General features: G+C 36.8%; 4 protein-coding genes and 1 long non-coding RNA gene across 9 annotated transcripts; 4 read left to right on the plus strand and 1 right to left on the minus strand.

The window, feature by feature from the left end:
* The first annotated feature begins 892 nt into the window (after positions 1-892).
* On the plus strand, positions 893-4,856 carry LOC126598541 (uncharacterized). 2 transcript variants are annotated; one of them, XR_007614872.1, is made up of 6 exons: positions 896-1,100; positions 2,436-2,724; positions 3,644-4,198; positions 4,319-4,417; positions 4,509-4,589; positions 4,672-4,856. XR_007614872.1 is itself a non-coding variant. In XM_050264910.1 (3 exons), the coding sequence occupies exons 1-3, from the start codon at positions 924-926 to the stop codon at positions 3,025-3,027; spliced, it is 489 nt and encodes a 162-aa protein (XP_050120867.1). In that variant the 5' UTR covers positions 893-923; the 3' UTR covers positions 3,028-3,151. The 2 variants fall into 2 exon arrangements, 1 of the variants encoding a protein (XP_050120867.1); XM_050264910.1 differs by lacking the exons at positions 3,644-4,198; positions 4,319-4,417; positions 4,509-4,589; positions 4,672-4,856 and adding an exon at positions 3,005-3,151 and having other exon boundaries at positions 893-1,100.
* Positions 4,857-7,781: 2,925 nt separating this feature from the next.
* LOC126598539 (probable phospholipid hydroperoxide glutathione peroxidase) lies at positions 7,782-10,130 on the plus strand. 3 transcript variants are annotated; one of them, XM_050264907.1, is made up of 6 exons: positions 7,782-7,936; positions 8,562-8,638; positions 8,729-8,790; positions 9,056-9,174; positions 9,575-9,742; positions 9,859-10,130. In XM_050264907.1, exons 1-6 carry the CDS (start codon positions 7,886-7,888, stop codon positions 9,889-9,891), a joined length of 510 nt encoding a protein of 169 aa, XP_050120864.1. In that variant the 5' UTR covers positions 7,782-7,885; the 3' UTR covers positions 9,892-10,130. The 3 variants fall into 3 exon arrangements, with proteins under 3 accessions (XP_050120864.1, XP_050120866.1, XP_050120865.1); XM_050264909.1 differs by lacking the exon at positions 7,782-7,936 and adding an exon at positions 8,064-8,133; XM_050264908.1 differs by lacking the exon at positions 7,782-7,936 and adding an exon at positions 8,201-8,248.
* A 2,329-nt stretch (positions 10,131-12,459) lies between these two features.
* On the plus strand, positions 12,460-16,658 carry LOC126600256 (probable phospholipid hydroperoxide glutathione peroxidase). The gene is made up of 7 exons (XM_050266842.1): positions 12,460-12,853; positions 13,262-13,365; positions 14,985-15,061; positions 15,300-15,361; positions 15,457-15,575; positions 15,863-16,030; positions 16,155-16,658. The coding sequence occupies exons 1-7, from the start codon at positions 12,811-12,813 to the stop codon at positions 16,185-16,187; spliced, it is 606 nt and encodes a 201-aa protein (XP_050122799.1). The 5' UTR covers positions 12,460-12,810; the 3' UTR covers positions 16,188-16,658.
* Positions 16,659-16,938: 280 nt separating this feature from the next.
* LOC126600255 (AT-hook motif nuclear-localized protein 5-like) lies at positions 16,939-21,979 on the minus strand. 2 transcript variants are annotated; one of them, XM_050266841.1, is made up of 6 exons: positions 21,512-21,979; positions 20,775-21,321; positions 20,222-20,289; positions 19,335-19,466; positions 17,748-17,906; positions 16,939-17,535 (listed from the first exon to the last, which is right to left on the minus strand). In XM_050266841.1, exons 2-6 carry the CDS (start codon positions 21,238-21,240, stop codon positions 17,308-17,310), a joined length of 1,053 nt encoding a protein of 350 aa, XP_050122798.1. In that variant the 5' UTR covers positions 21,241-21,321; positions 21,512-21,979; the 3' UTR covers positions 16,939-17,307. The 2 variants fall into 2 exon arrangements, with proteins under 2 accessions (XP_050122798.1, XP_050122797.1); XM_050266840.1 differs by having other exon boundaries at positions 20,775-21,979.
* A 3,390-nt stretch (positions 21,980-25,369) lies between these two features.
* Positions 25,370-26,708, plus strand: LOC126600596 (uncharacterized). Its single transcript, XR_007615484.1, has 2 exons — positions 25,370-25,487; positions 25,750-26,708. It is a non-coding gene; the product is annotated as an uncharacterized LOC126600596 (long non-coding RNA).
* The last annotated feature ends 277 nt before the right edge of the window (positions 26,709-26,985 follow it).

The following is a 26,985-nucleotide window of genomic DNA, read 5'->3' on the forward strand; positions in this document are numbered from 1 at the left end:
ATGGATGTGTGAAAATAGATCATAGATTACTATTAGTGAACACTATCAAAACTTGGTATGATGACGACCCTTACATCTTAGCAACCATGGCAAAACAAATTGTGTATCTAGATGACCCTAAAGCCGGGAGGGGTTAGAAAGTTATTCAGAAGATGGATCATAGGAACGTGTATGCTATACCAGAACAAGACCGTACCAACGACAACATCGACAATGTTACTGACCAATGTCTTGAATCTTCAATGGAAAGTGGTGCGGAAACACTCCAAGATACTAATCTTATCCAAGAACCATTTTAGATAGAAGGAGTATCTTCAATCGAAATACCGATTCAGTCGATCACAATTGACCTCGGTAATATTCCACGATACGATGGTCCAGTGTGCACAAACGACGATGGTGATGTACCTATCGATGATGAGGAATGGGACACTGAAAATGATGATAGTGACGAAAGTGAAAGTTATTATAGTTCGGATGAAGATTAAGGCAATTTATTTGTAACTTTTTTTGTAAAACACATAAAATGGTTAATGCATTATATAGAGTGAGGAAAAAAAATGGTATGAATGATTCCCATTTTATATCTGAATTACTTTGTAAAAAAATTTGTTTTATTTGTATTTCATAATAAATTGTAAACAAAACAAAACAAAAAAAAAAACCAATTTAAAACATAATTGGGCGATGCATAAAAAATTTCGGTCAGGCAAGCATTTTAATTTTACACGGGATTATTGAATTTTCAGACACTTGAGTGACGAATACATATGTTTCATCACGCAAAGTATATTTGCGCAATGAAATATATGTATTCGTCACGCAAGTGTCTGAAAATTCAATTAAGGCGCTTTTTTTTCATGGAAATTTTAAAAAAAAACTTGCACGACGATTGTTTAGCCTTGTGAGACAAAGCCTCCGTCATGCAAGATTCTACATTATTAACCCCATTTGTCTTGTCCCTCCCTCACTTCCCTCTTCTTCCTTTTTTCCCCGCGCAATACGCTATCTTTCCTTCCTCTCTATCTCTGCCCGTCTCTCCTTCACTCACCTCGTCTCTCCGTCCCTCTCTTAGGCCGTCGCCGCTTCTTCTCCAAGAGGTAATTTCCTCTTCAGTTTTTAGTTTCAATTTTGTTTATTGAATGGGGGTTAGAATTAGGGTTTTTATTTTTTCAAATTGGGGGCGGTGGGGTTAGATTTAGGGTTCGTAAATTGGAGGTTACATTTAGGTTCTTAAATTAGAGTTTTTAGGGTTCTTAATTGGGGTTAGATTTAGGTCTTAAATTAGGGGAACGATTTTGGGTAGTGAGGTTAGATTAGGTTTTCTTAAATTAGGGGTTAGATTTAGGGTGCTTCATTGGGGGTTAGATTAGAGTTCTTAGATTAGGGGTTTTTTAATTTCAAGTACAGGGTTCGAATTAGGGGTTTTTTTTAGTTTAAGTACAGGGTTCTTAAATTAGGGATTTGTTAATGTTTTCCTGTGTTCTATGCATCCACAACATTGCACTTACACTTTTCGCTGTCCAACAACCCTTTTATTTATTTATCTTTATATTGTATAATTGACCTTTTTATTTCTCTTTTATTACGATTAGAGGAAATATATTTATGTTTGTGGTTTTTATGTTGGAATTTAAGATATTGTAGGATGTGTTCTCTATTGTAGGTTTGAAAGAAAAAAATTGAATTACACTGTACATTTGTGGAATAAGTTTTTAGATATTTGCATTGTTGACTGCCATGATTTCTTGATATATAATGGGGTATTAGCCTTTGTTGTTGCCTTATTAATATGATAGACTCGGTTGTGTTGCTTGTTGAATTCGGCCTCCCAATAGTCATGAATGGATTCTCTCCTGGGTCTGGCTATACTTAATTCACCAAGAAGGACAAAAAATGGGAAATTTATATGTAAAATGTCTTTTCAGCCAAATAGGGCAATGTCATGGTGATTAGGTATAACAAACCAATAGGATCACATTAAATCAAATGAAATCTGTTTGTGAACTCCATTATTATTATTATTATTATTCAAAGATATGGGAACCCACATGATATAAGCAAATCTGTATTTAACTAGTACATAATGATATGCTATCTCTCACATTGTTAGTTTGTTGTGAGGTCTTTATTTAAACATAAGGTAGTAAGGATATCCAAGGCACCTCACATTTGTTTGGTTTTAGGTAGTAAACTTGTAAGGTTGTCCTTTATGCTAGTTTCTTCTTATAAGTTATAATTGTTAGGTCTATATCCTATCTGAATTGATTAGTTTGTGTATAGTATATTAGTTTTAAGTTTTGTTTCTGCCAAACTTGAATTGGGTTTAAAATTTGGGTTTTTAAATTTCGTTTTAAATTTAAGTTGAAATTATTAGCATGTGTATGGTAAGTTAAATCTTTGTGTACGAAACAAATTGATTTTCAATTTTGTAGATGTCACACCTCATTAGAACCCAAAGGGCGATGACTTCTACACCTAGTTTGACAGCTACACCTAGTCCGACGACTACACCTACTATTGCCACCACTGCTCCGGCAGAGATGGACCATAGGCCGGCCAATCCGGTTGACCCAGTTGGTCCTCCAGTCCCACAGGCGCAGGCATCGTCGACTTCTTCAGTGGTGTTGCCTGTTAGCGCTCGATTTACTCACCGGTACCCCCGCACTACGAACCAGACGTCACCATTGGGATCCATAATCGATGCCTCGGGTACACGGCCAAGTATACAATCCTAATTCACTCCCTCATTCCCATGTTAATTGAGTTTTGTTATTTTAGGTTCAATTTGTTAAGTTATGTCATGTATGAATTAAAAAGTTTGCATTGTTTTCTCTTTTTTTGTTCGCAATTTCTTCGCTTTCATAAATGGGTTTTGTCATGAAATAGAAATTGTGTGTATTCCGTAATTCATGTTTGTTAATTTTTATGTTTTTGCAATTTTTTTGTTAATTTATGTGTCATTTCTTAGTTACTGAAATGGGTTTCTCACATAATTGAAAAGGTGGTGCTGTGGAAGAGATTTGATGCTGAGGAAATGGCCAAAATGTTTAACTGGGAAATGAAAACCTTGGTAATTATCATGAAGCTAAGTTTTTACAGTCGTAGAAGTTTCGGTTGTGACTGTTAAAGTCTTAAAAATGTCAACGTGGATGAGGTTATATGGAATTGTTAGAGTCTTAAAAATGTCAATGTCGAGAGCCTGTGTATACAAGCTCAAAAATTGGCCGTCTTAGGTGGCAGTTATCGCCATTTTTAGAAGTTTGTTGTGGTATTTGAAAACGCTCAAATTGGAAATATGTTCTAATTAGGAGAAAGAAAATAGTGGCCTCAAACAAAGAAGTAGCTGTGATGCTCAATAAGTAACTTTCAGGAGAAATAAAGGAAGAAAATGTATACGAATGTTAACTGAGTTTTGTTATTTTAGGTTCAATTTGTTAGTTATGTCATGTAAGGATTAAAAACTTGTCATTGTTCGAACCTTTTATTAAACTGTTGTGATCACTGTGTTGGATATGTATATTGTTTATGTTATTTTCAGGGTTTTGGGAAATGTTTTAATTATAGGTGAGGTTATGCTGAAATTTCAGTAGGATTTGTTATTAGTTTTGGGTTAATGATTTTTTTTTTCATCTCTTTGCAGCGAAGAAAAACACCTGGGGACCTTGTCGGCAATTGAAGACGGCAAAGGTCACCTGGGTGACCAACGGTCGTATCCCAATCGAATACGATGAGCGACATCGAGCAACACCAATAGCAGAGTAACATAGTGCATTGGCCCACAACATTGTGCATGTCGTGCGGACCTTTTGCCCTATGCGGTGGAAGTCTTGGAAGGCGATGCCGGAGGAGACGAAGAACACGGTGCGCAACCAATTGTCCATAAGTAGCATCGCCTTTTTAATACTTTTCATGTAAAAGTTATATATTTATATTTATTACTGTCTTTTATTACTAATACTTTCAAAATATTTGTTATATTGCAAACAAACTACAATTTGGAGGACATGGACGAGGACATGTTCGTGTACCTCAATCGACTCTTCTCTGAACGCTACAAGCAATGGAAAAGTGACATGTTCCAATGTTTCCATCAGTTTTGATGATCCATAGGTTGCTCTCGATGAGGGTTATCCGAAGGAGTTAGAGGATCGACAACATAGTTAGGTTTGGTTTTGCGGTCATTTTCAAGAGCCGGGTGTGTTTTTAATTACAACTTCTTTCATTTTACTTTTTTGAATTTTTACTAATGTTTATTATTATTATTTTTATTTTCTTTAAGTATTACAACTCATATGTTTAGTTTTTTGTATAACAGAAGAAGACGAAGGCGAACAATATCAATCAGGAGAAGAAGACTTTTCTCCACCATTTGGGTTCAAGGCCTTTCTCCTATAGGATGGAGGCGTGATGGAAGGTATATATTACAACTTTCATTTCTAATTTTAAAATGTCGCTAATAATTTTTTTTTTCTTACTAACATTTTCCTTATCTTTTTCAATTTCAGGAGGGTTCAAAATTTTCAGAGATCGACGTCTTTGCTGACGTTTATGTTCGGCCTGGGGATGAGTTGATCGAGTCCTTTCATGTAATTAATTCCTTATGCATTCAACATTTATACTAATTATTTCAAATTGTTTTCTATTAATAATCCATGTTTTTTTTCACAGGTAACTATGGTGGAGAAAAGTCAGTCGGTGCTTCAGGAGTCCGTCTCCTAGCTTCCCTCAGATCGCCGATCGAGTCTGTGGATCCCCTTGAGGATGCAGGGTTTCACATCGTGACAGAGACCTTGGACCAAACTTTTGGTCAGAGGCCAGAGACTTATTGTCATGGGATGGGAAATACCAGGCAACGAGAGATTAAAGCATCATCATCCTCGCAGTCAAAGGCCCAAGTTACGGCTTTGACGCAGAAAGTCGCTGGCTTGAAGAGTGAGCTGGCATCGTACAAGTCTCAAATGTCGATGCTTGTACAAGCCCTCAGTTCCTCTAGAATACATCTCCCCGGTTTTTCTGCACCATCATAGCCCTTCCACACCAAGCAAGCTCAGCAATCAGGCCCATTGACCTCCAACCCCATCCCCAACCCGCAGCAAGATTACCAAGCACCTTCGAACAACATGCCTATAGATTTTTCCGCTTTTTTTCATAGTTTTGTTCCTGCTTTCTTTTAAAACTTTATATTTGTACGTACATTTTTATTTATATTATAAATAAATAAAAAATTATTCATTAATTTGCTTTTTTTTTTTTTCATTAGTATAAAATCTTTTTTTTTTTTGTTAATTTTCCTTTTATTCTTTTTTTTTAATAAAAATTACACTTGCGTGACGACGACCAGTCGTCGCACATTACCACTCGCCTCTTACATTTTTCGTCGCACAGACTTTTCGAGACAAACTAGTCACAAAGCGCACTTGTACCCTTTTATAACGTACTACGAAAACCTTCATCCGTATAACTTTAGCGCGACGAGTAGTAAAGCGTCGCGCAATTTTTTTTATGCGCGACAAATTTGAAATTGTTCATCACGCAATGTCATTTTTCACAACCTTTGCGGGACAAAATATGTGCGATGATTTTTTGGTCGCTATAGGTTTTGTGCGACCTAATAATGATTTGCTCAACAAAATCTTCCTTGTCGCGCAAACTGTTTAATTTAGTAGTGGAAGTTAAGAAACATCACAAGGTTGAGAGAAAAAAAAAGTGAGTCAAACCTGTATGCTGATATGCAAATTAATTTAGTGATAGCCAAGAAAGCAAGCACAGTCTGAAAACAAAGTAGCATGAGCTACCAACGGAAGGGAATTATGACATACCAAAGTTGGTGAAGACAAGCCCATCTTAGCAAAATTGTCCGCAACAACATTTCCTTCGCGATATATGTGAGAGACGTAGAAAGTCATATTCCGAATGCGGTCCAAATAAATAGACCATTGCGTACAAAGAGGCCAAGGAGGATCAAAATTAGTCGATTGGAAAGCAGAAATAACAATAGAATAATCACTTTCCAACCAAAGACAATGCCAACCCCGCTAATATACAAACTCTACACCAATCATAATTGCTGATAATTCTGCAAAGAAAGAGTTGCGATGGCCAATCCCTTGGCATAAACCACCAAGAAATTGACCATAGCAATCCCTGAAAACTCCTCCACAAGTAGCAGGACCGGGATTTCCTTTGGACAAAAAATATGTATTAAGTCTAGTCCAAGGAACCAAGAAGAAGACCAAAGCACATGAAGAATTATTGGCGCCTTACGAGGGATAGGCTAGATCCCCAAAGAAGAAATGATACAAGTGTCAAGACTATAGGAATAACCAGGAATAAACTTCCCACCAAGAATGACCCCAAAATTGATAGACATGCAAAGACGACGAAAATAGATTGGGTGACCCTTAAAAATAAACTTCTTTCGAGCTTTCCAAATAGCCTAAATAGTAGAAAAACCCGCAAAAATCCAAAGATTGTCCAACTGTTGGGAAAAGGGCTTACGTACGTAGGCATGCCAAAAACAACCAAAGAAATTGAAAAAGATAAAGAGGTACCGAATTGACATGCCAACCACCTCCAAAGCTGCCTAGATATCCAACAATCGAAGACAAGATGAACAATAGATTCCTCGGATTAAGACATGAACAACAAATGGACGCTAAAGAAATACCACGTCATTGAAGTGCACCTTCGGTAAGAAGTTTATCATGAAGAAGCTGCCAAGCCAAAATAGACGATCGAGGTGGGATAAAATGTCGCCAAATAACCTTAGCCCAAGCACAATCACTATGTTTTCGTAGAATAACATGATAGGCAAAAGAAAAGGAAAATTTCCCAGTAGATGTAGGCTCCCAAATCAATTTGTCATCCTTTAGATTTAAAGGCAAAGGTAGACATAGAATATGCCGCGCTACAGAAGGGAATAAATTTACAAAATAATCTGGTAAAGGCCAACTTTGTGCTTCAATAACTTTTGAAGCCCTAGGAAGAATTGTAGGTGAAATGAACGAAGATAATGAAGGGCCAATAATCAGGTTATCCAACCATTTGTCGAACCAAAAGGAAACTGACTTCCCATCACTAATAACCCAACGACTATTATTATTCAAAATAGGAAAAACAAGCTTCAACCCGTGCCACATAGAAGAATGTAAGTAGATATCTTGTTTTTTAACTCAACGTCCGTTGAAGTGCACTAAACCCTAATGTACATGAACAACCTAGCATTGTTTAGGGGGCTTAGAGTTTTATTGAAAATTTGCAACGTGTTTGTACAAAACGCTTATGAGGAGATGTGTTTTCTATAGAAGTTTTCCCAAACCATTCCGTAATATCGAGTTTTGTGTATGAGAATTAGAACGTTTGGTCCAATAGACCCTCAACACTGTTGTTGAGAAAGTCAACATGCTTAGATTAGAATCCAATCAACGTTGATTTCAGCAAATATGTTGGAATGATTACCTTCTCACTTAGTGTTAATTGTATCATTAGCCAGATATTAATTTCATGCTTTGTATCAATTGTATTATAGTAGGAATCAATTATACATACGGTTTCTTTCTTACCAAAAAAAAAAATTATACGGTTTCTTCCTGTAAATATTTGTGCATGGTAACTTTATAAAATATCAATCAAAGAAATTAAACCATAATAAATTTAATTAGTATCTTACAGGATGCAGAATTTGCTATAAGACAACAACCATGACGAATCAATCAATATTGGAGCTACCCAAGTCAAACAAGGCAGACTACTAAATGGTTCACTATATGAGTTTCCTATCTATAGTATACACAGCTCATAGTTGGCCTGGTAGCTGAGAGCTTTAGCTTGACAAATAATTGAGACAGAGAGAAAAAAAAAAAAAAAAAAAAAAGAGAAAAGAATGGCTAGTCTTAGCCCACCCCCTGGACCATTTTATGACTTCACTGTCAAGGTAAATCCTTTCTATCCTCAATTACTTTATGATTAATTTTCTTAATTTGTTGCAGATTGTTGGTTTATTTCTTTTTGCATAATATGAGCGATATAACTACTCTAGTCTAAATACATTACGGGGGGAGGGGGAGGGTTTGAACGTCGAGACGTAGTTGATTAAAGATGAATGGCCTAATCACCCGGTCAATTCACCCGGTAATGAACCACTTGCAAAGATCAGTAGTTTCTTGAGTAAAGTAATTATGTGGTTTGAACTTCGAGATGCAGTTTATTAAAGATGAACGGCCTAATCACCAGGTCAATCCACCCGGTAATCTACCACTTGCGGAAGATCAGTAGTTTCTTGAATAAAGCGATTATGTTGAATGTGTTGCAATCAAAACAATAAGCATATGGGAATTTGGTATTCATTTTTGGCATGTCTTGAGAATTTTCCTTCGCCTGTTCGGATGACAAGAAAAAAAATCATACCTGAAAGGTTAAAAGTTTAAACAAATATATATTGGGAACAGAAGAAATGTTAATTTGTGTTGAACCTTTGTTGGAGATTCAGCTGAGAAATGTGATTTGTTTGTCTTGATCTTGTACTTCTTTTAATGGGGTTTTAATTTGTGTAAGTGCAGGATGTTAAGGGAAATGATGTCGATCTTAGCCTTTACAAGGGAAAAATTCTGCTGGTCATCAATGTTGCTTCCAAATGGTATATGCACTACCTTGTTTTCGTCCCTAATCATGTTTTTTCATTTTATTCTTTGATTCATTGCTCTTTTTTCAATGATTTTTCCGGCAGTGGACTGACCAACTCAAATTACGATGAGCTGAATGAACTGTATCAAAAGTATAAAGATCAAGGTTTGCATTTTGAACTTGTATGGTTTTCTTACATGTTCTTGAGCTGATATCTATGTAGTTACTTCTCCTACAAGTTGAGTTCTGACTGCCCCTCTGTGATACATGCTAATCTGCTGCTTGCTCGAAAACTTTCGAATTAATATATTGCATATGCAATGATCTAATTTTTGTTAGAAAAACATGAATTCCCTCAAAAATTTTGTTGAAATTCTACCTTTTTCCATTACTTTTCCCCTTTGTATGATAAATTACGAGGTTGATACAGGCTTTGAGATTCTGGCATTTCCGTGCAACCAGTTTGGTGATCAGGAACCTGGAAGTAACAAAGAGATTGAAGATTTTGTCTGCACTCGGTTCAAATCGGAGTTTCCCATTTTTGACAAGGTAGATCCAGAAAAGTAGATTATGTTGTATGATTGTTTCTAATTTTCCATTAGTTCGTAAAACAATGAAGAGCGGATGGTGGTTGAAGATCTTTGTGTTTACAAGTTTAAGTTCCAACTTTCAAGGATTTCAAAATCGATACATTTAGGCTATTGAAACTTTAATAGCTGAAGTTTAAAAATAAAAAAATAAAAATAAAAATAAATAAAAATAAAAAATAAAAAAAACCTATCTAATGAGTAATGAGTGCTCATTTTAATTCTATTTGAACTCTTGCAAATTAGAACTTTCACATGCGTTTTTCCCTACGGATATTTCAACTGCATCTGAGAGCTAGGATAGCAGGTATTGCAATAATGTTAGATCTTTCTTTCTGAATCCGCCCTTGTTCTTGTGTTAGATTGAAGTAAACGGAGATAATACTGCTCCAGTGTACAAGTTCTTGAAGGAAGGCATGTGGGGATTCTTTGGAGACGATATTCAGTGGAACTTTACCAAGTTTCTAGTTGACAAAGAAGGAGAAGCGTCTCACCGCTATTATCCAACCACACCCCCCCTTAGCATCGAGGTCTGTTTCACAAATTTAATCATGTTATGCTGCCTCTGTTGTTTACTGTGATTGATCATCTCGATTCATCTGTAGATTTGTCAATTTTTCTAGCCTTTGACATACATTTTCCACAGCGTGACATCAAGACGCTGTTGGGAATCGCGTAAGTAGCTCAGATGTGAAGATTTCAACATATGCTTGCCTTTTGCGTACACTGGAATAAAAGTTAAAGCTTGCTTTGTGTATGTATATTATATCAGAAGGCTTGTTAAAGATGGAGGCATGGTGCTAATTAATAAAACATTAAGCAGTTGCAATCCCTGCTTGTTTCTTAAACTTGATTAAACCATTTCTGTTCCTGATGGGATGATGGAAAATGTTTTAATTGGCAGTCAGGATTCAATCATCTTTCCTAATCTGGATATGTTTGTTATTTTGATCACAGATTGATATATAGGAGAAAGACTTAGCTGGCTCTTTTTCCACGAGATATATCTTTCATGTTAGCACTCATTGCATGACCTCGCATCATGGTGAGTACTATAAAAACTTTGAGGATATATTTCTCATTGGAGTGAGATTTTAGTTAAGGGATCAGCTAAGTAACCTTATTTGAGGGACAACCTTGTAGAGCCAACTTCCCATTGTACTTAAGGATTCCACTGCATATCTTGTCTCTCTCAAAAACCATCTCTACAAAAATCATCATAACTGGAAACAATATATCTGTTACCCTTGTAGAGCCAAGTTCACATTGTTTTTCAACAATCCAACCATGTATCTTGTCTTCCTCAAAGACCATCTCTACAAAAATATCATCATATTTGGAAACCATATGACTGTTAGATTAAATTATAATCCTTTTAGTGTTTTTTCGAAGCACCACATTCATTTATATTCGTCATTAAAATGGATGATGAGATGTGAAAGCTGAATAATTTCAAGCTTTGTATGATCAGGAGGGGAAATAAGTTCAAGCTTTGCTTTTGTGTACGTTTTACTATATCATTGTGTTGCTTCAGGACTCGTTACTATTGTAATGTGTGGTGCTAATTGCTAAAACATTATGCAATTGCAGTACCAAGCCTGCTGTTTCACAGACTAAATAAAACCATTTCTATAATTACATTTCTACTTGTGTGATGATTTACAATGACCTTATTGGCAGTGAGGATTTATGATCTCCTCTGATCTAGATGTTGGTTATTTTTAGTATGTATTTTGTTCTTATTGTGAGGACTGAAGAATTGTTTGATGTTGAAAAGTCAAGAAATCTTGCAGAGGCTTATAAGGAGTTGGACCATTGTCCAGTTAGATTTGGAGTGACACCTTAAACACCTGTTATTAACAAGATAATACTAATATTAGCATCTTCACACATGTTAACTTCCATGTCAATAAAGCTTTTCTTAAAAATAATTATATCATACTTTTAATAATCTCAATTACTAACATATTCTTTTAATTATCCATGTGGCATCACTTAACTTGTTTTGTGGAACCTACATGGGTATCACGTCAATCCACTAATAAATTTTAAGAAATTTTATTTGAACTCATCTAACATCTTTCTACACTCAACTTACTCTCTACACCCATATTATTTTTAATTAAAGAATTAATATATTTTTAAACCCAAATTTATTACCTAAAGTACCCTACCAAACCCAATTAAAAAGTATATTTATCTTTACACCCATTATAAAATAAAATCTTAAAGAAACTCGAAAGTCAAAAATCTTCTGAGTCCTTTGTCTCCCCTCCCACCTTGAGCTCTTTAGAAACAGAGCTTTTTGTTTTTCAAAATTCTCTCTGCAATTTTTTGCTGCATATTATTTGATTTTTTGATAAAGTTTCAAATTTCTACTGGAGCTGCCTACAACATTATAGCATTTTCCATGGTTGTTTTTTATTTATTTGTGTTTCGGTGTTTGTGTGTGTGTTTTTTGCTGCAATTATTTAATTTTATTTGATGAAAGAAATTCATCTAACCTGCACTCACTAACATGCACTAACCCAAGCAATTTCTCAGAAGGAAAAAAAATGTCAATCTGAACTGCAACAAATTTATAATATGAAGTTGAAGTGAAGGGTTTCGTATAGGAGGATAGGTTAGCACGAAAACAACTTTTGCTTTCTGATATGCCAAAGCCAAACAAATTACTAATACTTCTACTTTCCATAGAAAGGGTCTTATATATCAATACTTTCATTACGACTGTTGTAGAACGTTGACGAAAAAAAAATTGAAACCCAAATACTCATTTTTCTATAGTCTAAGAAAAATTGAAATCAAACGAACACAAATTTTCATAAATCGAGTTATACTTTAGTTGGAGAATTCAAAACTTTAAAATCACCATCCATCGATTTAAAAAAAAATTATTTTTCTCCATAAAAGCTATTAGGGTTTTAGTAAGAATGAACACAGGATAAACAATGAGTGATGATAAGATTTAATTATAGTGTGTGGGTTTATTGATAAATTTTATTTTTATTTTTAATTTCATTTTGTAGTTGATGGTAATTATGCAATAAGGCAAAAAGGATAATTTACATTTAAAATTTAAATTGGGTGTAGAAAGCGGTTGCATGGGTTTAAATAAAATTTCTCATAATTTTTTTATTGACAACGATGGAAAGAAAACATTGACGACCCAAAATAATAGAAGAGGACTAAATTGATGAGTTTGAAACGTAAATGAACAAACTGATGAGATGGCAAAACATGAATGACTATTTGTGATAAAACCTTTTTAAATACTATGAACAAATTTAATATATCGAATATGAAGAGAGGAAAAAACCCTAAAGCAGCATGCAACACTAAACCACGTCCACCGTTGTAAAGAAAAAGAAAGGCGGAACAGCCATCGTTATTTCACCTCCACTGTCAGGAAAAGGGAACCACCACCCCACTCTGAATTTATTTCACCTGCATCATAATTTCAAGCACTAAAGAGCTGATTTCCTAGAAAGCATCAGTTAAATTGGAGTTGTACGCTGGATTGTAGCTGATTCTGTGGCGGAGTTGATTTCCAACAGCCTCTTCTGTTGAGCGTTATTTCTCATTGGCTACATCCTCTATGGGAAACAAGGTTTCTGGCTGCTTTACAACAATGCCTCAAGGCAAGATAAATTAAGCTTATTCTGTTCTTTTCTTCTTTAACCCTAATTTAGTTTTGTACAAAATAAACCCAAAATTGCTTGCTGGATTTTGCAATTTTCGTTCACATTTTTATATTGGCTGAAAAAGTTACATAATAATTTAATCCGGTTTTTTCACTTTTCATCTACCTAATCTGCCAATTTTGCGTTTTCGCGAGGCTTTACGTTTTGTTATTTAAAAAAAATAAATACATATTCTAAACGAAGGGAGATTTCAAACACACTGCCATCAACCCAAAATAAGAATGCGATTTTCTAAACTACTCTTTAGTTTTTTTCTGAAAAGGTAAAGTGTGTTGCACAATCAACCCAAAATGAGAATGTGAAAAGGCAATGTTCATGTGTTCCTTAATTTTGCTGCTTTTGTAGCTAGCACAGGTACCTGTGGTACTTCAGAGTTGGGACCGGATTGTAAAATGCCAAGCCAACCCGATGAGTACCCAGACGGAACAATTTACGAATACACTGTCAAGGTAAGCAAGTCCTGTCTTCAATTAGTTTTTGCATTTCTCCTCTCTCTATTTAGCTGGTCAATATCACTTTGTTTGGACCCAATATCGCACCATTGACCCCATTCAATCGAGGTTGTTGAATGAATTCACGAGTTAATAGTATTTTAATATTTTTCCTAGATATTACTATTGGATTATCGTAGTAATTATCTTGTAGAAATATTTTATGAGCTTGGAGATAGGATGAAAACGAAAACTGTTGTTCAACAAGAAGATGGACTCAATGATATTCTTGTTAATTTTTTGGAGTCAATACAATGTAGAGATGACCTTCAACTCCACACACAAATCAATGCTCTACGCTAACCCTCACACTTTTGAGAAAGAAAAAAAAACACTAATTGCTTTACTGAAAGTCAGCACAAATACCGTTTGGTTAAACATATTTGGGTTCACAGATGACGGACAATGACAATCTAGTTAGACAGCGTTTCCAGAGGCAACCAGTGAAGGTGACAGTTTGGCTAAACAACACCAAGGTTGCAGAATCAGTTTTATTTTAGGAGTCTTGACGGTGTGGTTAAACAGGAGCTTTTCCTAAGTTAAACTAATTATCTATCCTAAGTCTTTGCTTGTTAAGAGTCTTTGATTCTTTCGCCTAACAAAGTGACTTCATTAGCTTTCTCGGCGAAGTAAAATGTTCCATGATTGGATATTTCCCAATGACATTCAAAGTTCATTCAAACAGTCGAACCACTTTCACCATAAAGACAATCATCTCTTTTGAGTATCTTTGTCCCTAGAGTTTGGTACCGATTCGACGCACTTATATTTTCACAAATATAGTTGAAGTTGCTAAACCTGGTGTAGAAGATTGAATTTCATAGCAAAAAGTATAATTGTATCTTCAGATTCTAGAATCCAAGGCCGGGAGTGTTCCTTCCGACACCTGATTATGAAGTCAGGAGCATATTCCATCACACTCAAAAGTATTTGCCCGGCCGAGCTCTACAGCAAATTGGCATGCCTGCATCAGCAATCAATCACCAAAAGACGTAGTTAACTCTTAGTCACTCAGCCTGACGCCACATCTATTCTCAAGAGATGGAATGGAAAATTTTGACTCATGTTTTTTGAAATGATGTGTGACGAGTGGTAAATTTGTCACACGAAAAAACAATAATGCATGCTTTTCGAAATGATGGGAAAAGAATTCTCGAGGGAAGCCAAGGGTATGAATTTCAGAGTGTTTACCAAACATTGGTATGATATCTCATACTCATTCCAAGGCTCCAATCTGCAAACCAAACGCCAAATGTTAATCTCCAAATTGTAAAACAATAATTTTGAAGAGATGAGATTATATTGGATATATACTCCCCTTTTGGAATGTTTGATAATATTCCTCAAGTGTGGCTTGGGTGCCAAGACAAAAGCATAATTGAAAGGGAGAGAAAGAAACACTGACACAACATTGGAAAAACACAAAACATATGGCTCGTTTCTTTGTTGGGAATATGAACGAAAAATGTTGATTTGTATTTGATTAAATCCATGCTAGAAATTCAGTTTAGAAGTAGTATTTTTTGTTCTTTGGTTTATAGTTCATCAGATAGTTAATAATTTATATGTTTGTGCAGGACGTTAAGGGAAAGGATGTCGATCTCAGCATGTACAGGGGAAAGGTTGTGATGGTTGTTAATGTTGCTTCCCAATGGTATTCCTCATATTCGGCTCTTCTCGCATTTATTTGTTCTTAATTTAGGGAATTATTATTAGCACTTTAAAAATTTCATTCTACACTCCTCACAAGTGTATTTTTCTTTCTAATTATAGAAAGTTTGGAGTGTAAAATGAGATTTTTGGAGTGCCAATAACAATTCCCTTAATTTATTTCTTTTGTAAAAAGAAAATAAAAACTCTATGATCATTGTTGATTTTCACTGATTTTGCAGTGGATTGACGGAGGAAAATTACACGGAGTTGAATCAACTATATCAAAAGTATAAAGATCAAGGTTTGCATTCTGTACTGTTTTGCAGCTTCAGCATATATTTCTACTTTTCTCTTTTAGTTCTTTTTTTGTATGATGTACCGGGGGTTTCGACACAGGCTTGGAGATTCTGGCATTTCCGTGTAACCAGTTTAATGCTCAGGAACCAGGAAGTAATGATCAGATTCAAGAGTTTGCCTGCACTCGTTTCAAAACAGCATTCCCAATTTTTAACAAGGTAGATTCAGAACTGAAACACTAGATTATGTCACGTCTGCATGCTTTCCAACAGCGTAAACTTACTAGAACATTTAGGCAAGCCAGAAGATTATTCGACTGGATGCCTCATGCATGTATTGTCTTTGTAAAACGGCGAACTGCATTGTAACTATAATTGTTCTATATCAGCGGTTATTTGTAACTCCCTTAGAACTTTTGCAGGTTAAGAATTTTAAATGTGTTCTTGGTCGGTATTGTAATTATTTCAGACATCTGTAAATTTACCATTTGTGTTCTCTGTGTTAGATTAAAGTAAACGGCCTTAATACTGCTCCGTTGTACAAGTTCTTGAAGTTAGGCAAATGGGGATTCTTCGGAGACGATATCCAGTGGAACTTTGCTAAGTTTCTTGTCAACAAGCAAGGAAAACCTGTCGGTCGTTATTACCCAACAACTTCCCCCCTTAGCCTTCAGGTGAAAACTTAGACATCGAATTCACAAATATAATTATGTTATGCTGCTTCTGTTGTTTATTGCAGTGATCACCTGCAGGTTTTGTCAAGTACTCTAGTTGTGTGACATTGTATTATTTTTGCAGCATGACATAAACAGGCTTTTGGAAGCCTCGTGAATTATGAATACTGTGCGATGCAAAGGCGTTAACCCGAGGGTGCATGCTCCCCGCCGGTTTCACTAATCGAACAAAACGATATCTGTTCTTTGTGTGATGATTGACATTGGCCTAGTTGGGAGTCGGGACGTAATCATCTATTCCGAACCATTGTTGACAATGACCTGTGACTCAAAAACTCACTAGCTTTATCTAGTTTACTTTAAATCTTGTAAAACACTGGTATGTTAATTGGTTGTTAGGAGTGTAAAGATGCTAATCTCGTGGACATAAACATTTGAAGAAAACTGCCCGTCTGGTGGCATTCACGAAATAAAGGTCCGATGGATATGGTCACGCCACCATCGCCTAACTCACACCTGTTTGAGCCGACGGGGGATGAGCATTCCATGTGGTGTTTTTGATTGCACTGTTGTGCTTTGGATTCGATGCGTTTTACGTTTTTCCAATCAATACAAGCAGTGTTGTCCCTAAAACACTCCCATAAGATCATAGTTTCTTAGGAGTGGTAAACATCGTAATGGTTCCAAATTGTTACACAAGGGACTGCACATCAAGATACCAGACAAATCAATGAGATTAGCGGGATGCTTGCAAGTGATTATCCAAGGGGCTATAATCACTTCTGAGGCCATAATCGCTTTTCCTCAGAACCGATGGCTCTTTTCATAATCACTTCCAAACGAGCCCCAAATGGCTTCAGACAATGCTTCATCACCTAAGTGGCGAAACACAAGTTGCTCCGAAGACAGAAAAAATGAAAGAGAGACTCATTCATCCATGCATATGCAGCATACAATTCTGCAAATTGTCATTTTTGAATCGGTTACAAACTTCAAAAGGACTTTTGATTCAAATAGGAAGTTTCCACCTAAAAGCCAAAAGAACTTCTTGCTACTGATGAGTATTTTAACCTCCACACTACTTGAAACTTCCTCAACGAGTGAATTATGTCACCCAAAACATCCCCCTGAGTTACGGATTTTGTTACAGATTATGTTAGCACAAACTTGTTTACCCACCAGTGGGTGAACAAGGGTCGGAGAGTTGCATCACAGATTCAGTTCATTTACAACAACACATATATACAAAACTGGCATGTGTCTGTTGCAGCTTATCTTCACCCTCGAGTCAAGTCAATACCGGTGTGGGCATTTCTCAAATCAACTTGCCGCGAGCCAGGCCAAATGCCTGCTCCGGAGGGATTATAATTTTGAGTTGGTGGGGCACTGCTTGGTAGACCCAATTTCTCGCTATGCTGTGCCTCGGAATTCTCATCGCTATTGGGATCAGCCAGTTGCTTGTTCTTGGTCTTGGAGCCACCATATACGAAACTGCAAAGCACAACCTGCAACAACACATGAATCAGATCTCTCAATAGGTCTCCACATTCCTTCACTACAATTAGAACTGATAAAAAGTGCTTTTAAGATCGTCCATCGTCCAATGCTAGACAAATATCACGTCACAACATGTGCATGTGCAGACAACCAGCAGGAAATAGGCATTAGCATTGAGCCTAGAAACGTTGAACAAATTATTGAGCAGTAAACAAAATACCTGCACTGGAGTTGCTGCAATCAGCACTGCCACAGCACCACCAATGACATGACCATTAGGATTAGAAAGGGAAACGCTTATTCCCCCTGTTCGATTGCGAGGTCCACCATCCTCTGCAACTAAGTAAGAACCTGACAAGCATAATATCTGGAACCGACCCTGCAGAGCCACATAAACAACCGAGTTATAAAGGGAGGAATAAGCTAATTATTGCAAAAGTAAGTGCATTTTTATGAGCAATGATTCACTGTTTCTGCATTACTATGACAGACAATCTACTTGATAAAATCAAGACACATTTCCGGGAAGAATATATAAACCTTTTGAGCTGCTCCAGAATGGAACAAAAGAAAGAGAAATGTTGCTTCTTGGAGACAGAAGTAGGCATTCAAGCTTACTTAAACCTGGATAGTATCTGAGATTCTGAACTAATTACTATCGAACAGAGTCCGCTAACAGTTAACCCCACTCCTAATGGCACCTGTTCTCCTCTTAGTAATGCATTAACCAGTCCACTTTAATTATGTTAGGTTCGGCCATTGAGAAGGGTTGGCAACTGCCTAACCGATAATCACCATAAGCATCTCTGACTCTGATTCTAACATTCCAATTATCTGGAGATCTCACTGAGACTTGCCGCTGTTATAGCCACCATCAACCCATAAATCATCAAACAGCCAGTGCGCTGTCACACGGCGACATCTACAATTCCCAAGACCCTTTGAATTATTTTCTTACCATACCATTTTCCACTCGTAGATTCCCTGCCTCCTCCTCCCCCCCCCCCCCCCCGGCAGCGCCCTCTCTTTTTCGTTCTATTCTTTCATTAGTTGTAATTATATCGGTGGCCCGAAGGCCATGTTAGCACACTGTATACCAACTGCTTTTCTCCCCATATGTATTTGATAAGTACTAATTACTGCACTAATCCCTTTCCCATCTGCTATTTGAACCAAACAAAGTGCTCAAACTAATAAAGAAAATGAAATGTACTCAAATTATAACCAATCACAAACTTACACAGAGCGGACAGCTCTTTGCAATTGTAAACATTACAATGCTCAACAACTAAATTACAGTTGCAACTTAAGGTATTTACAAGAAATGATTTAAACAAATAGAAGAAAATTTGCAGCTTCCTACCCTAGTTTTGGAATAGAAATTCTCAGTAAAACTGAGATCTGGTCCAACCCAGAAGGAAAAGGAACTAAAATGGAGTTATTTCTTCTGCTCCATATGTTTTTCCTACGGACATAATTTCTGCACTAATTTCTCATCAGGAACTAAAAATGCTCAAATTATTACAGAAAATGAGATGTGTTATACATATAACCAACCACAAACTTGCACAATGAGCCTGGACAGCTCTTCGCAATCATAAACGTTACAACACATCACTAACTGAACTAATTTGCAACTTTGGTATTGGCAAGAAATGTTTTTATAAAATGAAAAAACATGAAGCATATCCCACTCTTGTAATTATCCGTAATTTAGATATAGTCCAACATAAAAGGAAAAGCATCTAAATTGGAATTCTTTCTTAGGCACAATAACGAGCAAAATTAGAGATAAAATTGAGTTAACCTCATATGTGACACTGACACCAGTAGATGCAGGCTCGCGTAGAGTTACTGAAGACACTGCACCATTTCCTGACAAGATGCATAGCGCCCTTGGTCTCTGTTGTGCAAACAACAATAATTTTGCAGCAATGTCCTATAGAAAAACAATAAGGAAAAAATTTTTAACAGGGGCAGGAGCTCATGTGCATTTAAGCAATAAATCAACACATAATTATCATCCAAAAGCAAGTTCAACATTGACATTAAGACTTTCACCAAGAACCAGACACTAAAGAAACCAGTAAGGAAACAGTAGACAGACAAGTGTTGCATTCATATAGAGTAGCCTTACTTGCGTGTGTTTTTGCAATTGTATGTACTACATATCTCAACTTTCTGGAATCCTAGTGATACGGCCATTCCATTTAAGCAATAAATGAACACATAATTATCATCCAAAAGCAAGTTCAAGACACTGTACATGTTATAAACTTCTAATAATTCCTACCATGCTTTAACATAATAACAGGTAAAGCATTACGCAAAATTTTAATAGTGTAATTCTTATTCCCCTATAGATTCATGATCCAGAAACAATCACTGCAATATTCGAAAAACTATTTGGTTCTGAAGCTTCTTGTTAGCTATCTGAAGCAAGCATACTACGGGCTGGTAAGAATGATCAGTGCATCCTAGTATTCATCTGTTTTACTTTCCTTATGCATGAACTTAAGAGCTTATGCAGAATTGAAACCATAATTAAATAAAGACAATAAATAATGACAACCTCCTATGTCTTCACAAAGGGACTGTTGAACACAACATATTGGAGCAACTCCATTGTAGATCACAAAATGTTTGTGACATCAATTCTTAGTATCTTACTAATACGAGTGGTGTATGGCATACCTCTCCAGCTCCAATGGTGATAACATGGGGTGCAAAAGCTAATCCAGCTGAAGTGTTCATCCAATCCCCTGTGAAAACAGTTTAAAACGTCCATGACATAGTAAGAATAAGCCACCTTTATAATTCATGTGAGAAATAGAAAAACTTGAACTGGAAAATTACAAACATCTAAGCACTAACTATCATAAAAAATAAGTGTAGCGTACATAAAACAACTATAACATTAGAATCTATGACTGTTACTTCTGCGTGCATCTCTGTTTCTGAACTCCTATACATGTTTAAATGTTTGTGCTAAAAACTTGTTAGTGAGCACCTCAAGGACATTACTCGTAATTTACAAAATGCAGGAAGCTTAGTAACATTAGCAGAATTGGCATGAATTAACCACCATTTATAGAAATCAAATGAATGAAGTTGATAAGAAACTGCTAACAATAATGGGCCACTACATGCTAGCCAACTAAATTTAGAAAAACTGATAAAATTAGAACCATAAGCAAACAAAAGTAAGGCATAAAAAAAGGATATTAGAAATTGCACAGAGATTTACCAAGAGTAGCCAACTGTTGCTTCCTACCACTCCCAGGTGGCCTCCCTCTACTACGTTTCGGGGTCGGACTGGTTGAACCCGGTGTAGGAGTAGGTGTTGCAGACATGGGAGACAAGCCCAGAGAAACCGGCCCATCGGGGCCATACTTCCGGGGCCTCCCTCTTTTCTTCTTTACAGGCTGAGCTGAAGGCACTCCGGGAGCCACATTCATGGTACTGCCACGATGTTGAAAATTGGGTCTTGAAGGCTCTACTGAGAATGTTGATCCCACAGAGCTGACCCTCACATTGGACTGAGGTTGCATGAGTGTGCTTGAGATGGGCCTGAACCCAGGTGGAGCATGATGAAGTCCGCCGCCACCGCCAGTAGCCTGTGATCCAGGCATAGACCCACCAACCCCTCCTCCCCTATGGATGTAGTATGAAGCTGACCCACCAGACAATCCCATTGCTTCCCTCCCATCCATGCATTTACTAAGAGATTTGTCACCAAAAAACTCACTTTTTTGTCACCTAAAGATTGCTTCTACAAACCCTCTTGGTCAATTCTTCAGAAAAAGGAAAATTCGAACAAAATGGGGGAAAAAGTTAAAACATTATTTTCAAAAACCAAAAAAACGAGGGAAATAAATCCCCTTTAACCCTAAATCTTCAAAATACAGAAACACAGTGAGCTTATAAAAAAAGGGTTTTGCTTTAAGTTTCGGAAAATCTGAAAAAACCCTAAAAAGTTCTGACCTTTACCCACAGAAACAAGTAACCAAGTGACTGCAGAGCTTGAACAGTACGACCCCTACAGACCCATCACAGAAAATGCCCAGCAAATACCAAAATGTAGAAAATCAGGAGCTCAGGGAGCTACAGAGAAGCAAGAATAACAACCTGGCAGCTCTTGAGCCACTGCCTCAGACACGGCAACAGAACAAAACCCTAGATTTCAAATCTAGGGTTTTGACAGGAAAATGCAGGAGGTGGAAAAGGGGGAAAAAGGAGGGAGGAAAAGACAAAGGGAAGACGGGAAGGGGGGGTTGGGGTGGAAAAAATGAATTGAAAATTTGAGGTTTTGAATTAAAGTTGTGAGTGTGTGTGTGAGAGTGAGAGAGAGAGAAAGTGTGTGTGTGTGTGTGTGAACTGTGAACTACTAATTGAGAGAGAGACAGAGAGAGAGAGATAGAACTTTTTCCTTTTTCTTTAGTCTGATCTGATGAGGCCTGAGGGGAGTTGTGGTATGGTGTGGTGTGGTGTAAGTATCTCTGACTATTAGATAGGAAAGGCCTAATGCTATTGGACAGACATTGTGGAGTACCAACCAGGATGTCCTCATCAGATTGCCCTTGCTTGGGGCACAGAGCCCTCCAGGACCCCCAGTCCCCACATTCCTCTCCACTCTCCCTCTCTCACTTCTCTCTCTCGTTTCTCTCTTTAATGACCCCTTTGGTGTTGGCATCTTTTGCTGGGTTAGGTTCAACGGATTGTTTATCTCATGTAAACAGTGCTAGGAGACGAAAGAAAAGTAATACTTTAGTTATTGGAATGGGTTAGAAATTGGTCATGGGCCGGTCTCAAATGGGAGACAGATTGTTATAGAATGTGAGTTTATTTCTTTTTCCGAGCCACTAATACAAGATCGTCATGATTTTTTCAAACTACTACTACGAGATCGTATGTGGAGAGTTTAAAATATAGTATTGTCGTATAGATTTAATGGCATTGTTTAAGTGATTTAAGACGTCACAATGACAATAAATCTATTAAGTATAAATGTAGGGAAAAGATGTTTTCCTTCAATGTTATTGGCGTAACAATATCGAGACAAATGGAGCAATAGCAAAGTCATATGGATTATAAACAAATTAATTAGTAATTAGCGTGGTCAATAAAGTGTTCATTGTTAAGTTACTGGTCTAAAACTAAAATATAAGAACATGTTTTCAAACTTGACTATACAAGTGGGAGTAAAAGTCATGACCCACATGACACCCACCTTTGTTTTGGTATTTTATACCCGAATTTACACTCTCTTGTCTAATTGAATCTAGCAGTCCAAATAAAGGTGAAAATGATATTATGTTAAATTACACCCATGATTTAAGTGATTCGAAACTTTTTTTGGTCCAAATGAAGATGATGGAATGGACCCAATCAAGGCTAGCCAATGTAAACTATCACCAATTAGGAAGATTTGAGTTGATTGATGTGATCACGAGACAAGGTATATGGACTTAACTGAAACCTGTAAATACAAGCTTCAAGGAAAAGAAAATGATCCCCAATCAAACACACAAACTTATCATTTTATTCTCCTCAATTCCTCTCTAGGAGCAGCGCAATGTAATCCCTAGTCTATCGCTTTTCAATTTCCTTTCAATACAAGTTTTTAATGTACTTTATGTTATTAATTAGTTTATTTTGTGCAAGTTAAATGCAGTTTTCTTTTTAATTTTTAATTTTTTACACACTTTACTTTCCGTCTTGCTTTTGCAATTTCATTTAATTTCAAAGCACTTTTATTTTTACCCACTCACTCTTCATTTAATTTACTTTCTCACAAGTAGATTAATTTTAATTTCATTTATTCTAAATTCTTTTTACTTTTTCGCTCAATCCTTACCTTCACCATTTATCATTATTTTGGTTGTTGCTTCAAAGCCTTGTCTTTGAGGTAAAAAACCGTTCAATCGTTTGATTAGAAGTCAAATCTAAGGTGCAAACGCAATTCACGCTCACATTTTTTCTACATCGGTCAATTTAGTTCACATGGTGACACACACTCACGCATCAAAACAAAGAAAGACTAAATCCTAAAAATAAAAAGGGAAAAAGTTTTGGCATGCCCAGTGGCATACTGTCTATGAGCAACCAATATGGATTGTAATATTCATATCGGTGGATAAACTACGGTGAGTATGGGTTTAGTAGCCAATACATACGAAATGAACAATATGGCTTTAGTGGCCAAAATGACTAAGGCAACCAATATGCCTCTGTTTAGGCCGAAAAATATTGGTTTGGGCCGAGCACTAAGTTGTTCTCGACCCAGAGACCGTACTTAGGAGTCATTGGGGGTCATCCAGTTTATGGGCCACATAGCCAAGGCCGGCCGTGTCCTATTAGGAATCCATGGGTAGTTGAATCCTGATACGAGATGGAGTTTCGATTAGATAAGGATGTTGGAGTTTGGGATTGAATCCGGCTTGATAACAAGTTGAGTTCAAAGTCCTAGTAGGAGTAGGAGTAGAACTGGTTAAGATAAGGGGGGATCGAGGAAAGGAGTCCTACTCCGAGAATGGTTGTGATTCGATTGGAAGCAGGATAGCTACTATAAATAAGAGGAGGAGGACATCATTCAAGCCCCCTCCAATTCAACACACAAACTGCCATGCGCAAACCCTTGCTTTCGCGAAACCTCTCAACAACCTTGAGATTTTTATTTTCTCTTTTCGCCGACACATCTTCAGTTTGGATAAACAGCACTGTGAAGGCAACCGGTGAACATGTTCAGTTTGGATAAACAACACTATTACCGTAGAATCAGCCGACCGCAGAGCACCTTCAGTTTGGATAAACAGCACTAAGTCGAGGCTGACTGGTTATCTATCCAAGTCTTGGTCGAGAAGGATTTTCGAATCCTTATTGGCAGAGGTCATCTCATCAGCCTTCTTGGTGAAGTGAGGTGTTACTGGGGCTCGGCACATTGAACGCCGAGTTGTTTTATGATTGGATACTCACAAGTAGGCTTTAGAGTTTGGCATTCCGACGGTCGAACCACATTTTCCATCAAGACATATATCTGTTTTGAGTATTTGTGCCCCTATACTCTGGTGTTGATTCAGTGTGCTTATTATACTCGTACGAATATAATCACTGTGACCGAATCCGGCGCCAACGATTTGTGAACTTCACAGAACTAGTAGCTTTGTCTTCAGACTCTAGAACCTGAATGCCGAGACGTGTTCCTTCCTTGGCCGCAGTCGCAAGATCAAGAAGTCAGTCGCGTGCTCAATGCAACATCAACATATTTTACTCCTCGGCCGAGCTTGGCCGAAGAGTTGGTAAACCCGCACATAACCGAATGACGTAGTTAGCTCATTAGTTACTCGGTCTACGCGCCACGTAGGCTTGGTAGTTTTTAAGTTCAACAGCCTCTAATGACATTATTGTAACACGATGTTTGGATAAGGCAATTTAAGATTACTAAAGAATTTTACACTGGCATAAATTGAAATGAAGAAATTTTATTTTCTAGAATTTGTGAACTTTCTTATTTGGTTAACCTAAAATAACAACAGAATTTTTTATTTTTAGACTCTCACTCATGGAAATTCAGAAATAACACATATTTACATGAAACTTGAGCTTGTGAATTTTCTTGTTCAGTTGTAATAGTGGTCAATATGACCAAAATAATTCAACCAACATAACTAATGGTTCGGATTATGAATTTGGCCAAACAAATTACTCAAACTAGGGGTGATATTCTAAGGTCCTCTTTTTGAGGACCTGTGAAGGCCTCTTTTATATAGGCATAGGATTTAATTTAAACGGATGAGTTTATATAATCCTATTACACCTAAACAAAATCAAAACACGCTAAAAAAAAAAAAAATGGGTTCATGCTCAAATTTTTTACGGCTGCAGGTTGAAGGAGAGCAGCGCGAATTCCGATTTCACAGTGTCCTCGGAAAATTAAAATTCCCTTTGAAGCTACGAAAATGTATTTCCTTTGTAGTTGTATTGATTTCAATTTCTCCTAATTTTCCCGTCCCCATTTTTGAAAAAAGTAGAATCACGTTGATGTTTATCGTAGAATGGAATTAATTGAGTACCATTCTTCTTTTAATTAGGTCTCATAGTAACCCAGAAATGCTTTCCTAATTGAGCACCATTCTATTTTATATTTCTTTGTGGTGGTGGTTCAACCTCAACCCCATTCTTCTTTTTTTTTTTTTTTGCTTCACTTTTAATTTTAATTGCAGATGGTTGTATGATGGAGGAACAATCTTACCAGGGACGATCTTGAACCGGTATCAACGATCTTCAAGGGTGGGAGCAGAGCGGTAGAGAGGGAGGGTCGGGACGACGTCCTTGACGAAATATTTCCTTTGAGATCGAACGGGATACATTTTTGCTCATCTCTCTCGGGAAACAGGAATGAAGGATGAGTTTGAACCCTATTTCTATTTGTTAGCATGTTTTGATTTTATTTAGGTGTAACAGGATTATATAAACTCATCAGTTTTTCTACCATTAGATTAATTTTATGGCTCAGATAAAAGAGTTCCTCACAGGTCCTAGAAAAAGAGGACCTTAAGAGAGCATCTGTTACTCAAACATGCAACGAAGACTGACTAACAGCCTTGAACAACTCCATCTCCTTCACAAAGGGAAAAGGAAAGGGAGAGAGGTGGCCCGAGAGTAAATTGACATAAAGCATATGGAGGAGGAGTCGGCCTTTGAATTTGTTACTCAAGTCGACAACGTTAATGAAACCCGCACTTCCATTGATTGAGGAAAATGCAAATACCATACAAGATGAAAGTCAACAAATAGCCTAGTTCGACGACCAAAATACTGACGAAATGTCAATTTTTAAAACCACTACCATATATCAAAGTTGGTCGATCAACCAGACTTGGGGGGCATGAAAAAAGGGCCAAAATAATGACCAAAAGTTATATGGGTTTAGGGTTTGGCTGAGAGAAGAGTGAGGCTGAATTATTCGATAGGGAGATGCACCACAGGTGGCCAAAGGATTACAAGCTTTGGTTGGTTTAGTTTTCAATACAATTTGAGTGGTCTTAATGCAGAGTTTTGGTCCGCTTATTGAAGTGGCATGATTCTTTTGCTTATTGATGGTTGATCGCTATCTAATCTGATAATTCAATGCTAAAAAAAAAAAAAATTGAAATGTTATATGAATTTATACTCTTTTTTTCAATTTGTCATATAAAGTAAATTTTAACTCATTCATTATATTAATTTTTTGAAATCATCAATTTGTCATCTCCTAAATCTCTTAAGTTTTTCATTTAAAATAAGTCATGTGCTTCTTGTTTTTATATTTTTATATTTATAGTTATACGAAGATATATTTACACTAGGGTAGGGTATATTGTTTTTGGACTTGTGGGATCCTTTTCATAAGTTCTCTAGTTCTATTCGGTAAGCACAAAAAAAATTTGGCTGGTAAAAAAAAATTAATGAAAATTGTT

This window comes from Malus sylvestris, chromosome 14 (genome assembly GCF_916048215.2).
Source record: "Malus sylvestris chromosome 14, drMalSylv7.2, whole genome shotgun sequence".
NCBI lineage: Eukaryota > Viridiplantae > Streptophyta > Magnoliopsida > Rosales > Rosaceae > Malus > Malus sylvestris.